The sequence below is a fragment of the Periplaneta americana genome, chromosome 1, assembly GCF_040183065.1.
Source record: "Periplaneta americana isolate PAMFEO1 chromosome 1, P.americana_PAMFEO1_priV1, whole genome shotgun sequence".
NCBI lineage: Eukaryota > Metazoa > Arthropoda > Insecta > Blattodea > Blattidae > Periplaneta > Periplaneta americana.
In genome coordinates this window covers 140,175,004-140,188,919 of record NC_091117.1, presented here as the reverse complement: position 1 = coordinate 140,188,919, position 13,916 = coordinate 140,175,004, and the positions used below count along the sequence as shown (strand labels likewise).

Below are 13,916 nucleotides of genomic sequence, written 5' to 3'. Positions count from 1 at the left end.
AGGTAAAACTGTCCCTCATACAGACTATGGATATCCAAAGAGGGGGTGGGGAAGTAGCTTTCTTTATCTTGGTACAAGAATGGAGTGTATGGTCTGTATTATGCTGCAACTACTTTACTGCGAGGTAGATAACTGATAATTTATTTTACGTTTCAACTACATGCTCTATTCAGAGAGGATGACATAATGGTAAATGAATAATGGTAGAACGGGAATGACAATAGAAGCCGAAGTATTCGAAGGAAACCTGTCCCTTCACCCCACTTACTTATATTAAATATCGTAGGATTGCTTGGGAACAAATTTCTGGTCTCTAAGGTGGAATGCTGTGGTCTAATTAAATGAATTACTGCTAGGGCATCTGTCAATAAAGACTGCCAGACTCATTTATTGGAGCCTAATTGTCTTCTAAAATGATCTGAAAGAGAAATCTTCTCTTTCAGACAATTCATGTATTTCAAAATGCACGTTTTTCTGGAAAACTATTCAAAATATAGCAAAATGGTATTCGACTTTTTTGTTGCTCTTTGGTGAAAGAATCATCCACCAGAATTAATGACATTACTTACGATTCATATATATATATATATATATATATATATATATATATATTCTGTTTCTAATAGATACTGAGGGTTTCCTGTTCATAGCACTTTCAATTTAACCTTTGGGATTTTTCCAGTTTTCTATTAAATTATTATCAGGGGTTGCTTCAGAGGAATAAAGAAATTTTCATTTCACCACTCTCTTCCTGTGTATATTTAATTGTGACATAAAATACACTCCAGAAGTGCAATTAAAGCTAATTATGTTATATATTTTATAATCAAATATCGAATGATGAAATAGTCGACATAAATTGTATCTTCTTTGTTCTTTTTAAAGGCCATTCGCTGTTTGGTGGTATTCCTGGAGGCTTCGGAAATCATCTAACTGGCCACCACTTGCCTGGAGCAGCAGCCTTTGCAATGATGGGTGGACGAGGTGGTTCTAGTAGTGGGTATGGACCTCCTCACCATCCTCCAACCACTGCACCAGGCTCGTATGGAAGTCTTGGCACACTTAGTGTTGCTGCGAGTCAGGCAGCCAGTTTAGGAATCAATCCTGCAAGTAAGAAGATATTGAATGACATATAAAAATGAGTCTGAGAACAAATACATGCTAATCATTAAACATTAAGTACTCTAGTGAAGTTCTGTATTGCCTATTTCTTGTTTTTTTATAAGCATATTTTTTTGCCGTTAACTACCTTTTTCATTTGCGATTATTTTATTTTCAACAACATTTTTGAACATCAAGAGAGTGTTACCTAATAAGAGGTTCATTTTTAAACACAGTAAACAGTGAAAACTGAAGTAGGTCTACATGATAGCAAGAATGTCCAAATCAGGTACCGTAGTTGTGTTGTTGAGAGGATTTGGAAAATCTGTAAGAATTCCATAAAACAGGCACTTAATCATTCAAATTTTAGGAAATCTAATGATCATCCATCAGAATTAGAAATATGTTAATTTTTATGTGACTAAATTTCTTAATACAGACAAGTGATGATTACTTGGGAGTGCGGTTGTATGTTCAAAACAATTCTGAAATTTAAAACGGCAAGGTACAATTAAGTTATATCAGAAAGGGGTAGAAGAGATTTCTTTTTGTAGAACTTTACAATATCATAATTTGTAAGTAGGCATTGTGAGGTCTTTTGTCATTTACAAATTAATTTTGTTCAAGAAACGTCAGAGATTGGAGAGTATAATTGTTGAAAGAGAATTAGTTACTTATAACTAGAGCCTGGATGTTTGGCAAAATGTCTTTTTTACTCGGTTGAAGTAAATCATTATTTGCATAGATATAAGTTAAATGTGATTTGGAGTAAAAGTGATAGGGCCAATTTTTATTTTGCCTATTTTTCCATTTTAAGGTGTTTCTTACTGATAAATGCCTTTTTTTTTTTTGTCATTTTAAAGCAATATTTCTTGTGTATTTGCAATTTTCTAATTAATTTTAATATAATGTGTATGAAATTTAAATATTTGAAACAATGAATAACTTTACTAGCAGTTGTGAATAAAAGTAATTTATTTCGGTGCTTAGTATTATTGGTGTAATATGAATAATGATCGACAATCCACAGTTACAAATAAAAAAGTGTCATGTCTTCACGATACCAACAATCAGCTCTATAATTTTAAATATTAAGCTCGTTCTCATAGAAGTTGTCACGTAACATTTTCAATTGTTTGCTCTCATATTTTCATATCTTACTATTACAGTTTTGTGCTACACGTGTTTATTATTGTAGGAGATAGGAACAGTCAGTTATTGTCGGGTGATAGAAGGTATAAGATCGGTTAGCTAGATTGTCTAAATTCAGTAAACTATTGCAAAGTAAACATCATACTTATGTTAGTGAATTTGGTGCCCATGTGTTTTCAACCGATGAAATAGTTTTGTTATGTAAGGTTTGTGAAAAGACAGTTAATCACGAAAAAAAGTATTTTATAAGTCAACATGTGTCGTTACCTACGAAATAAATATTTGAATTATGTTGATGTAATTTAAATTTATTGCTAAAATATATTATGCCTTTTTCAAAGATTATTGTGCCTTTTTTACGTTTTTATTGCCTTTTTTTGCCTGCCTATTTTAACTGTTATAAATGCCTAAACATCTGGGCTCTACTTATAATTATATTAGACCTAAAATTCAAATTATGGAATGAGAATAATAGTTATGAAATGCTTTAAAAGTCGCTGGCAATTTATAGTGTTTATAGCAGGAAACTGTAAAGTTTTAGTATCTTGTTTTCTTTCCGTTTTCATAACTGTAAGTGCCCTTTTAGGCTCATAAAACGTGATTCTTAATACCGAAACATCCGATATAGGCCTATAGTAATAATACTGTACTTAAAAAAATTTGGAGTAATAGGCCTATTTTATACTACAGTTTGCTTTCATTTGTCATTTAGCTGAGTTGTTTTATTATAATTCACTTTTAAGTGGAAATTATAAGTTTACTTTGATTTTAGGTGCAGCGTGGTGGACAATGGCTTCTCATTTGGCAGCCCAGGACTACCTTGCACGGCTTCAAGCATCAGCAGCTGCCAGTGGTATTCCATTTGCGGGATTACCTGGAACAGAAGGACTAGTTCCAGGATATCCACTTCTGTCCACACCTCATAGTCAACCTCATGGTATATAAGCCTGTACATAATTGATATTATTGAAGTTAAATTAACAAAATTGATGTAAGAGCAAATTGATGTGTAGAACAATATCACATTTAAACTGAATGTCATATTAAAGTTGTGAATGGTCACACACAGACACATATACACTCTCTTCCCTGGGCTTACGACGATGCTACAGCTTGAGAAATCTTTCATTTCTCTGGAACTGTAAATTTTCTAATCTTAGAATGTAGGCTTTCACGACCGGCGTTGATAGGATGGGTATTTTCCGGGCTAGAGGGCCGTGGTCTGTCAGTGTTACAACCAAACGTTTCGTCCACTACTCTGGTGAACATCTTCAGTGGAGTGGTACACGTGTGCAGAGAGATCTGCTGTGTGTATCAGGAAATTTTCTGTACTAGAGATAATACCGAATTGCAGTGTAATTGAAATTATTATTAATTCATTCTTTATAAATACCACAGAATTCTCTCTCTCTTTTTTTTAATTTGAGGTGGCTTTATATTTCGTCTCATATTGTCACTTCTGAAGATCTTTCACAATTATTTACACCTCGAATAAATATGTAAACAGTACTTTACTTGCATAGCATAACTTAATATGAGAAAATAAATCTCTGCAATTAATACTGAATATTATAATAAATAATAATAATAAAATAAACCCGATGGATCCCATTAAGGGCTGGGGGTGGGGGGGAGTTCCTGTGGTGAGCTACTCCATGTGAGCTTGATTACTACATAGTTTGCTCTTTGAGTTTTGGGGCAGTTTGTATCCAATTTAAGTTTTTTGCACACGCATTGTTTTTGCTTTAGTTTACACAGTGCACTTCACTTTCCACACTTCTTTGCCTATTTTATTAATTTTACACTTAAATACTACACTTTTATTAATTGTTCTTTCTTCTCAGTTCATGTCCCAGCACATTTTCCACGTTGCCCGGACGTGGGCAGCGTGGGACCAATGTATTCCTGCTTCCTGTGCCAGTGTGTCTGCCTATCTCTTTCTCGGTCTGCCTCGTGCCCTCTTCCCTTCGTAAGGGTCCCACATAGTTGCTAGATGAGCCCATCTTTCTTGTTGTAGCTGCGCCACATGACCACCCCACTTCCAATTCATCTCCCAGGCACGCTGTTCCACACTCTCGGAGTCAACAACTATCCTTCGCAGTTCCCTGTTGGAGATTTTTTTTTAGTAGGTTATTTTACGATGCTTTGTCAACATCTTAGGTTATTTAGCGTCTGAATGAGATGAGGTGATAATGCCGGTGAAATGAGTCTGGGGTCCAACACCGAAAGTTACCCAACATTTGCTCATATTGGGTTGAGGGAAAACTCCAGAAAAAACCTCAACCAGGTAACTTGTCCCGACTGGGAATTGAACCCGGGCCACTTGGTTTCGCGGCCAGACGCGCTAACCGTTACTCCACAGGTGTGGACATCCCTCCAGGTTACTCCTAGAATCTTCCTCTCCATTTTCCTCTGGCAAGAGTCTAATATCCTTTGTTGGCAGGTCATTAGAGTCCACGATTGACATTCATAGAGTAATACTGGAATGACACATGTCCGAAGTGTGAATATTAGTTCCAAATTATTATGGGTGCCATTCGTAGAACTCTGGAGGGGGGGGGGGGGAAAGAAAAAAACCATGTTTAAATTACTTAAAATGAGATTGTATCAGTGCTTCTGTATGGAAACGAAACATGGTACCCATAAAGAGAAAAGAGAAGTCAAAATAAAATAGAACAATAAGTGATTAGATACAACATTAGTGCAGTACTTGGATACACGTCGAACATTTGTTTGTATAATCATTGTTAGGTTGTGTGATTGTATTATTACAGTAGTGTAGTGTCTTTGTCCATCAAGCGACACCATTTGAACATGCTGCAAGGATCAAATTTTATTGAAAGGTACGGATTTTAGTACCTAACCAAAACTCAGAAAATGTACTAACAATTGTATAATAAAGAAGCCTTGATCTATAAAACTATTATTAAGCAAAGCAAACAAAGTTATCCCATTGCAAGTCCCGAAAAGCCCTCATGAGAGAATTAGCACAGAGTGGGAGTAGGGATGACAGTCTCATGTTGTGGTATTTTGCTTCCAATACCTTTGGTATTTATTTCTTTTTGGGTTTACCAGGCACTTCAGCAGCTGTTGAAAGACTATTTTCCATGCTGAACAATGTCTGGACCTCTGAAAAGTCTCAGTTAAATGTTTCTACTCTCAAATTCATGTTGTTGAACAAAATTTAATAGCAAATGTCATGAATTGTATGAGTTCTTACAAAGAAACGAAACGAACAAGCACTGAAAGATTGGCAGTTCTGAGAAGTACTTCTGGAGAAAAACTAAAACAGAGTTCAGACTTACCTGCATAATTGTATGAAAGTTTAGTGGAGTTAAGTAAAAAGTTTTAAACAATTTTTTTGATGAGTTAAATAAATACTAACAACAATATAAATGAAGACTGCAGAAAAGTGACTTAAATGTTGAATTATGTTGCAATTCATAACTAACTTTCTATTTTTAGTAGTTTGTACTTATTTGAGATTTCAATAATAAAAAATCAAAATCAACATCTTAAGCTGTTCTTATTGCATCACGTCAATAAGTAAACATTTGAGAGCAGATGTCCCATTTTGGACCTTCAAAAATAATATCAGGATCACCCTGTCCCTGACCTATGTATTTAGTTTGTAGAGTCCTTGTAATGCTAAGGTATGTAAATAACTTTGAAACAATGATTGTAACTCTTTATTGTGTTTGTGTTTCAGTATCATCCAGTAAATCTAGCAGTAAATCAATGTCTGGCTCAAAAACCACCACAACAACGTCATCGTCGCTCTCGTCATTATCGTCTGTCACAGCAAACCTGCCTGCCACAAGTTCTAGTAGTCACAGTTCCCATCACAGAGATCGAGAGCGGGACCGCGAGAGAGAAAGAGAGAGAGAACGAGAGCGCGAGCGTGAACGAGAGAGGGAGAGAGAACGTGAAAGGGAAAGAGAACGAGAACGTGAGAGAGAAAGGGATCGTGAGAGAGACCGGGAAGTACCTCCAGTTGTTTCAAGTGCCAGTAGTCATCCTCCTCCAAGCATTATCAGGTAATAATTTTACATACGATTTCAGTATGTTAAGCAATGTGGATTACCACCTGCTTTACTATTAGCCTACTGTATTTGTTACTTCTGTCTGTGGTACGAATCCATGTAACTAATCTATTTTGTTGTGTTTATGAAATGCGGCCTTCCTCGATATAGAAATGTTAAGTGAAATCTAGGATTTTTCCCATAAAGAAATTTTTAGCATACAATATGGTTCTTACAATGGAAGGAGTCCATAATTGTACCTATTTTTAAGAAGGGGGACAAGATTAACTGTAGTAATTTTCGAGGAATATCACTTTTGTTGACATCGTACAAAATTTTGTCGAATATCCTTTTGAGAAGAACTCCATATGTAGATGAAATTATTGGGGATCATCAATGTGGTGGTTTTAGGCGTAATAGATCGACTATTGATCAGATTTTTTGTATTCGACAGATATTGGAGAAAAAACGGGAGTAAAAGGGTACAGTACATCAATTATTCATAGATTTCAAAAAGGCGTATGACTCAGTTAAGAGAGAAGTTTTATATAATATTCTTATTGAATTTGATATTCCGAAGAAACTAGTTCGATTAATTAAAATGTGTCTTAGTGAAACTTACAGCAGAGTCTGTATAGGTCAGTTTCTGTCAGATGCTTTTCCAATTCACTGCGGGCTAAAGCAGGGAGATGCACTATCACCTTTACTTTTTAACTTTGCTCTAGAATATGCCATTAGGAAAGTTCAGAATAACACAGAGGGTTTGGAATTGAACGGATTCCATCAGCTTCTTGTCTATGCAGATGACGTGAATATGTTAGGAGAAAAATCGATAAACGATTAGGGAAAACGCAGAAATTCTACTTGAAGCAAGTAAAGCGATAGGGTTGGAAGTAAATCTCGAAAAGACTAAGTATATGATTATGTCTCGTGACCAGAATATTGTATGAAATGGAACTGTGAAAATTGGAGATTTATCCTTCAAAGAGGTGGAAAAATTCAAATATCTTGGAGCAACAGTAACAAATATAAATGACACTCGGGAGGAAATTAAACGCAGAATAAATATGGGAAATACGTGTTATTATTCAGTTGAGAAGCTTTTGTCATCTAGTCTGCTGTCAAAAAATCTGAAAATTAGAATTTATAAAACAGTTATATTACCGGTTGTTCTATATGGCTGTGAAACTTGGATTCTCACTTTGAAGAGGAACAGAGATTAAGGGTGTTTGAGAATAAGGTTCTTAGGAAATATTTGGGGCTAAGAGGGATGAGGTTACAGGAGAATGGAAAAAGTTACACAACGCAGAGCTGCATGCATTATATTCTTCACCTGACATAATTAGGAACATTAAATTCAGACTTTGAGATGGGCAGGACATGTAGCACGTATGGGCGAATCCAGAAATGCATATAAAGTGTTGGTTGGGAGGCCGGAGGGAAAAAGACCTGTGGGGAGGCCGAGACATAGATGGGAAGATAATATTAAAATGGATTTGAGGGAGGTGGGTTATGATGGTAGAGACTGGATTAATCTTGCTCAGGATAGGGATCGATGGTGGGCTTATGTGAGGACGGCAATGAACCTCTGGGTTCCTTAAAAGGCAGTAAGTAAGTAAGTACAATATGGTTCTTGGCCGTGATAGATGTGTAAGATTTTTACTCCTGCATAAATTCTGGAGAAATTCGAAACCTTTGTTTTAGCTGAAGTCATGCTGTGACAATTAGGGAGAATTCTAAATCATGTGTCAAAGCCCGATCACCTCAAAAATAATTATATTAAATTTTAGCACTGTGATCTGATCAGTACAGTAAAGTGCAACCTATCTAATATATCTGGATGGAAGGTATTCTCAAGGTCGCCAACTAATATAAAATGATTTTACAGTTAACTACATATGGAAGCAACGACAATAACAAGTAGGAGCAAAGAGAGTTATGATCATTGGCAAAGTGTATATACTGTCAATGTTGCTGCCACCTACAGGTAAATTACCCGAAAAAGGCGTCAAATCAGATAATTTCAAAACATCAGGCATACGAGTTAGGAAAAGGACATTTCTTGATTTTTTAAAAATCCGCCCGGACCCTGGACAAAGGCCAAAAATGGAGGGCATGGCTGGACAAAAGAGGACGTCTGGTCACCCTATCTATTAACCTGGAGTCATAAAATTCTTCCAAGCAGTCTATTGCACTACCTGCAATATGTGCAGTAGCACTATATTATTGGAAATATACCTCTAGCAATTCTTCATCATGGACCTCTTATAAAATTATTTACCAAAATTTGTTCTTTGTATGCTATAGTAGAGTTTCATTGAAGAATATTAGTCTTTTGATCCTTCATCATGACATTCCACTTAGTGCAGGGCTGTTTCAGTAAATTCATGTGGATTGTCTGTCCTCTGTATCCAGAAATTTTTATTGTTCACATACCCAGAGAGACGAAACCAAGCTACATATGTATAAAAGGTCAAGTTCAGGATCTCTTCTGCTACGTGTTGTTGAAACAATTATAGTACTGGAGTCTCACCATGAAGTTAAGTGAACTACGGTCGCTTTGTATGGGAACATTCTTAATTTCTTCCTGAGAATTGTGTGAGAACATCTGTAACAAACCCCAATTTCTGCAACTAATTTTGTGATTGTCAACTCAATGCAATCTACGAAAAAACCCTCAACCGGCCGCCATCTTGGATGCTAGTGTCAGATCTGGTAATATTTAGAAGGTCCTGGTAGCAGTGATGTAGAATTTGCTTCGAACCATTAAACTAATACATATAGGCTAGATATTCACATGCGAGGTAAATAGTCGCCAGTTATTTGTAATTAATTGAAAGAGACAGTTGTGTGTTCACTAATTTGTTAACTCTGAAATTTTCGTCAGTTTGTATTATAAAATAAACTATCACTTGCATAAACATTTTTTCATAATGAAATTCATAGTAAATCTCTTTTAGTATGTTTATCATGTCTTTTGGCAAATATTTTTTGTAAGGGATGCAACTTGTGTGAATTTAAATTTATTGTCTTTTATTGTTTCATTCAGTGCTTCCAGTAGAGAAGGAAGGTACGTTGAAATAAATTTTGTAGCCTGATATTTTGTATTATGTCTTACAGTAAATTGTCTTAGTGCTTTACATTACATAAATTCGTTTTAAGAGGTAAATGGCAAGTTAAAGAATGACAGATTTTTTTCTTCCAGAGTTATTACATCCAAACTAAAGAATTTCGTACAAAATTTAGTTAATTTTAATCGAATTTATACTTCGAGTGGTCATAAGAATAATATTAGTTAAATATGCAACGAGTAAATTAATGAAATTTCATATATTTAAGAGTTGTAAGGGTTGGTAGGATGAACATTTTTCATTAAGGAACCCAGGGTCCAAAATGCGAAGTGGCAGATTCACAGCTCTTGGAAATATTTAATTTCCTGAATCGTATTTGTGTGTGAAACACTGGTGGAAACGTTGGACGAGCTTACTGAACACATCTTCACAGTGTTTGATACCATCACAGGTGGGCGTGAAATCTTCCAGAGTAAGACGAAACATTGTTGCACACTTTGCAATGAAGTTGGCAGTCATTACTTCGAACATTCGTTTTGAATGTAAAAGGTAATAAAGTTCTTGTTAACTAATGCTGAGTTCTTGGCAATAAAGCCATTAACTCTCTTGCTGTCCAAAGGGTGTCCTAAGGCTGGATATCGCTGGAGATGATTCTGATCAATTTCTTACTGAAGACTGCAGAATGGACAAAGTGGTGAAGATATAATTCCAATTTTGTTCAAATGTTTTGACAAACAGTCATGCCCTATGAGTAATAACAAGGTAATAAACTTGCCCATATTTAAATAATTCTGTCATTTTTATTGCCGATGATTAGCACCACCATGATTCATAAAGTCATAATCCTATTATGGGACTGTGGATTCGCCATTTCTCATTTCCAACCATGGGGTCCTCAATAAAAAATGTTTACTATATCATATCACCCTCTACAACTCCTTAAATTAAGAAACATCATTTATTTACAGCCTATAAAAAGTTCCAATTAAGTACTTTCAGAAAAATTTTGGAAAATGATCAGGTATTATTCTACTTTGATGCCATTCTTCATTTTGGAAAGTTTACTCCTGTGCTGTGAATGAATATGTAGGTATTTAAGAACTATGCAAATCAAGATTTCAGGTATAACTCCCTGTAAAGTTAATTTGAATAATTTCGAGGGAAAAATTGTTTCGGAGCCGGGTATCGAACCCGGGACCTTTGGTTTGACGTACCAACGCTCTACCACTGAGCTACTCGGGAACTCTAACCGACCCCGATCCAATTTTTCCCTCTATATCCACAGACCTCAAAGTGGGCTGACAACCGTCAAGCAACCAACTTCGAGTGCACACTAACTCTGTGTGACTTAAATTGTGGTTTTCTGTTAACGAACAGTGACGTGTATTATGCAAATCAAGATTTCAGGTATAACTCCCTGTAAAGTTAATTTGAATAATTTCGAGGGAAAAATTGTTTCGGAGCCGGGTATCGAACCCGGGACCTTTGGTTTGACGTACCAACGCTCTACCACTGAGCTACTCGGGAACTCTAACCGACCCCGATCCAATTTTTCCCTCTATATCCACAGACCTCAAAGTGGGCTGACAACCGTCAAGCAACCAACTTCGAGTGCACACTAACTCTGTGTGACTTAAATTGTGGTTTTCTGTTAACGAACAGTGACGTGTATTATGCAAATCAAGATTTCAGGTATAACTCCCTGTAAAGTTAATTTGAATAATTTCGAGGGAAAAATTGTTTCGGAGCCGGGTATCGAACCCGGGACCTTTGGTTTGACGTACCAACGCTCTACCACTGAGCTACTCGGGAACTCTAACCGACCCCGATCCAATTTTTCCCTCTATATCCACAGACCTCAAAGTGGGCTGACAACCGTCAAGCAACCAACTTCGAGTGCACACTAACTCTGTGTGACTTAAATTGTGGTTTTCTGTTAACGAACAGTGACGTGTATTATGCAAATCAAGATTTCAGGTATAACTCCCTGTAAAGTTAATTTGAATAATTTCGAGGGAAAAATTGTTTCGGAGCCGGGTATCGAACCCGGGACCTTTGGTTTGACGTACCAACGCTCTACCACTGAGCTACTCGGGAACTCTAACCGACCCCGATCCAATTTTTCCCTCTATATCCACAGACCTCAAAGTGGGCTGACAACCGTCAAGCAACCAACTTCGAGTGCACACTAACTCTGTGTGACTTAAATTGTGGTTTTCTGTTAACGAACAGTGACGTGTATTATGCAAATCAAGATTTCAGGTATAACTCCCTGTAAAGTTAATTTGAATAATTTCGAGGGAAAAATTGTTTCGGAGCCGGGTATCGAACCCGGGACCTTGAACCAAAGGTCCCGGGTTCGATACCCGGCTCCGAAACAATTTTTCCCTCGAAATTATTCAAATTAACTTTACAGGGAGTTATACCTGAAATCTTGATTTGCATAATACACGTCACTGTTCGTTAACAGAAAACCACAATTTAAGTCACACAGAGTTAGTGTGCACTCGAAGTTGGTTGCTTGACGGTTGTCAGCCCACTTTGAGGTCTGTGGATATAGAGGGAAAAATTGGATCGGGGTCGGTTAGAGTTCCCGAGTAGCTCAGTGGTAGAGCGTTGGTACGTCAAACCAAAGGTCCCGGGTTCGATACCCGGCTCCGAAACAATTTTTCCCTCGAAATTATTCAAATTAACTTTACAGGGAGTTATACCTGAAATCTTGATTTGCATAATACACGTCACTGTTCGTTAACAGAAAACCACAATTTAAGTCACACAGAGTTAGTGTGCACTCGAAGTTGGTTGCTTGACGGTTGTCAGCCCACTTTGAGGTCTGTGGATATAGAGGGAAAAATTGGATCGGGGTCGGTTAGAGTTCCCGAGTAGCTCAGTGGTAGAGCGTTGGTACGTCAAACCAAAGGTCCCGGGTTCGATACCCGGCTCCGAAACAATTTTTCCCTCGAAATTATTCAAATTAACTTTACAGGGAGTTATACCTGAAATCTTGATTTGCATAATACACGTCACTGTTCGTTAACAGAAAACCACAATTTAAGTCACACAGAGTTAGTGTGCACTCGAAGTTGGTTGCTTGACGGTTGTCAGCCCACTTTGAGGTCTGTGGATATAGAGGGAAAAATTGGATCGGGGTCGGTTAGAGTTCCCGAGTAGCTCAGTGGTAGAGCGTTGGTACGTCAAACCAAAGGTCCCGGGTTCGATACCCGGCTCCGAAACAATTTTTCCCTCGAAATTATTCGAAATTATTTAAGAACTAATTGCTTTAAAAATTAATCGTTATATTCTTACTAATGTCTACATTATATGCTACTTATTTTTATATTGTGTTACTTTTCAACTTAAGATTGGTAGCTATAAATTGAAATCTTTGAAGTATTTCGGAAAATTAATAAATTAAATTTCTGATAAACATTATATATGTATATATATTTCTTTTCATTAAATTTCTGAAAAATTAATGTAAGGCAATAATATCCTTTTACATAATGCAAAAGTTTAAAGAAAGAAGTTATAGTAGTTAGATAAATGTTAAGAATTCAGTTCTAAAGAAATGGAATTCCATAGAAGATGAAAATGATACACGTAATTTTCATTCCATACAAGTTGACTCTGCATATCAACAACATAAGCAAAGTCCTTCCGTACGCTGATCACTGATTGGTTTCAATGTTCCCATCTCCTGTGTTTGGGTTATGTTATGAGTGGTGATGCAACTGCATGTAATCTTATCATGCCTCATTTCCAACAGTGATTCCTCTTCGCCCTACCAACAGATTTCATTCTTTCTTCAAAGGCTTCGTAATTAGTTCTTCAACTGCTTCATAGGAATATATGGTATTTCCTTTCCATGTCTAGAAAGAAAGCACGTTTCCTATTAAATCTTGAAAAAAGTATAACAGGTTCTGTTTTCAGACTGGGAACCAATTAACCTAGCCTTCTAGGCTCCATAAAGAGGTTCTTTGTTCTGTAGCCAATAAAATAGGATTCAGACACATGCATTTGTTTACATGCGGAGTCCCCTTGTATGGAATGAAGATTAGACACTATTTGTGAATAATTACAGTTGTATGACGCTAACGATTTTTTGTAACCACTTGTTGACATTTCGTTGGATTTTAAATTTCATTTTTAATAATTTTTCGTTAAAATGTGGATGATAACTTCTAGCCTACATTTCTGTACCGTACCAAGTTTATAAAATGAAGAAGTGTTAATATTTTCTATATGTTATTTATTTCAGTGATCCTGCAAGTATTCTGGGTGGGGTGCGTCTTCCTCCTGATACTGAAATAATCAAGTACACATCGTCCATTGTTGGGCCTAAGATTCCAGGCACAACCAACAGAGGTCGCAAGAAAACTATCTCTCTTGATCCTCCGTCTGTAAGTGTAATGCCTACGCATTCGTCTACTGGCTTGCTCATCGAAAGGGGAGGAAGGCGACTTCCTCGTAGTCGAGTAAGTCATTTACTTTAGTATCTTGTTTTCATCATATCTGGCGCAAAACATTTTTTAAACAGCAGTCCAGATGTTCGTACATGAACTTTAGAGAA

The 13,916-nt window shown here is 36.6% G+C and overlaps 1 protein-coding gene and 7 non-coding genes across 26 annotated transcripts in view; 4 read left to right on the top strand and 4 right to left on the bottom strand.

Moving 5' to 3' along the window:
• LOC138701480 (bromodomain adjacent to zinc finger domain protein 2B-like) overlaps nt 1-13,916 on the top strand; it is a 1,224,400-nt gene that overhangs the window by 1,055,685 nt on the left and 154,799 nt on the right. For 18 of the 19 annotated variants that reach the window (XM_069828464.1, XM_069828482.1, XM_069828436.1 and 15 more), the window contains 5 exons: nt 886-1,110; nt 3,026-3,190; nt 5,963-6,290; nt 9,325-9,345; nt 13,605-13,821. In XM_069828464.1, coding sequence (XP_069684565.1) covers nt 886-1,110; nt 3,026-3,190; nt 5,963-6,290; nt 9,325-9,345; nt 13,605-13,821 — 956 coding nt within the window. The remainder of the gene's footprint in view (nt 1-885; nt 1,111-3,025; nt 3,191-5,962; nt 6,291-9,324; nt 9,346-13,604; nt 13,822-13,916) is intronic. The other variant, XM_069828446.1, reaches the window with a different exon arrangement.
• TRNAD-GUC (transfer RNA aspartic acid (anticodon GUC)) lies at nt 10,517-10,588 on the bottom strand. Its single transcript has one exon. It is a non-coding gene; the product is annotated as a tRNA-Asp (tRNA).
• On the bottom strand, nt 10,802-10,873 carry TRNAD-GUC (transfer RNA aspartic acid (anticodon GUC)). Its single transcript has one exon. It is a non-coding gene; the product is annotated as a tRNA-Asp (tRNA).
• On the bottom strand, nt 11,087-11,158 carry TRNAD-GUC (transfer RNA aspartic acid (anticodon GUC)). The gene has a single exon. It is a non-coding gene; the product is annotated as a tRNA-Asp (tRNA).
• TRNAD-GUC (transfer RNA aspartic acid (anticodon GUC)) lies at nt 11,372-11,443 on the bottom strand. The gene has a single exon. It is a non-coding gene; the product is annotated as a tRNA-Asp (tRNA).
• Nucleotides 11,938-12,009, top strand: TRNAD-GUC (transfer RNA aspartic acid (anticodon GUC)). Its single transcript has one exon. It is a non-coding gene; the product is annotated as a tRNA-Asp (tRNA).
• Nucleotides 12,223-12,294, top strand: TRNAD-GUC (transfer RNA aspartic acid (anticodon GUC)). Its single transcript has one exon. It is a non-coding gene; the product is annotated as a tRNA-Asp (tRNA).
• Nucleotides 12,508-12,579, top strand: TRNAD-GUC (transfer RNA aspartic acid (anticodon GUC)). Its single transcript has one exon. It is a non-coding gene; the product is annotated as a tRNA-Asp (tRNA).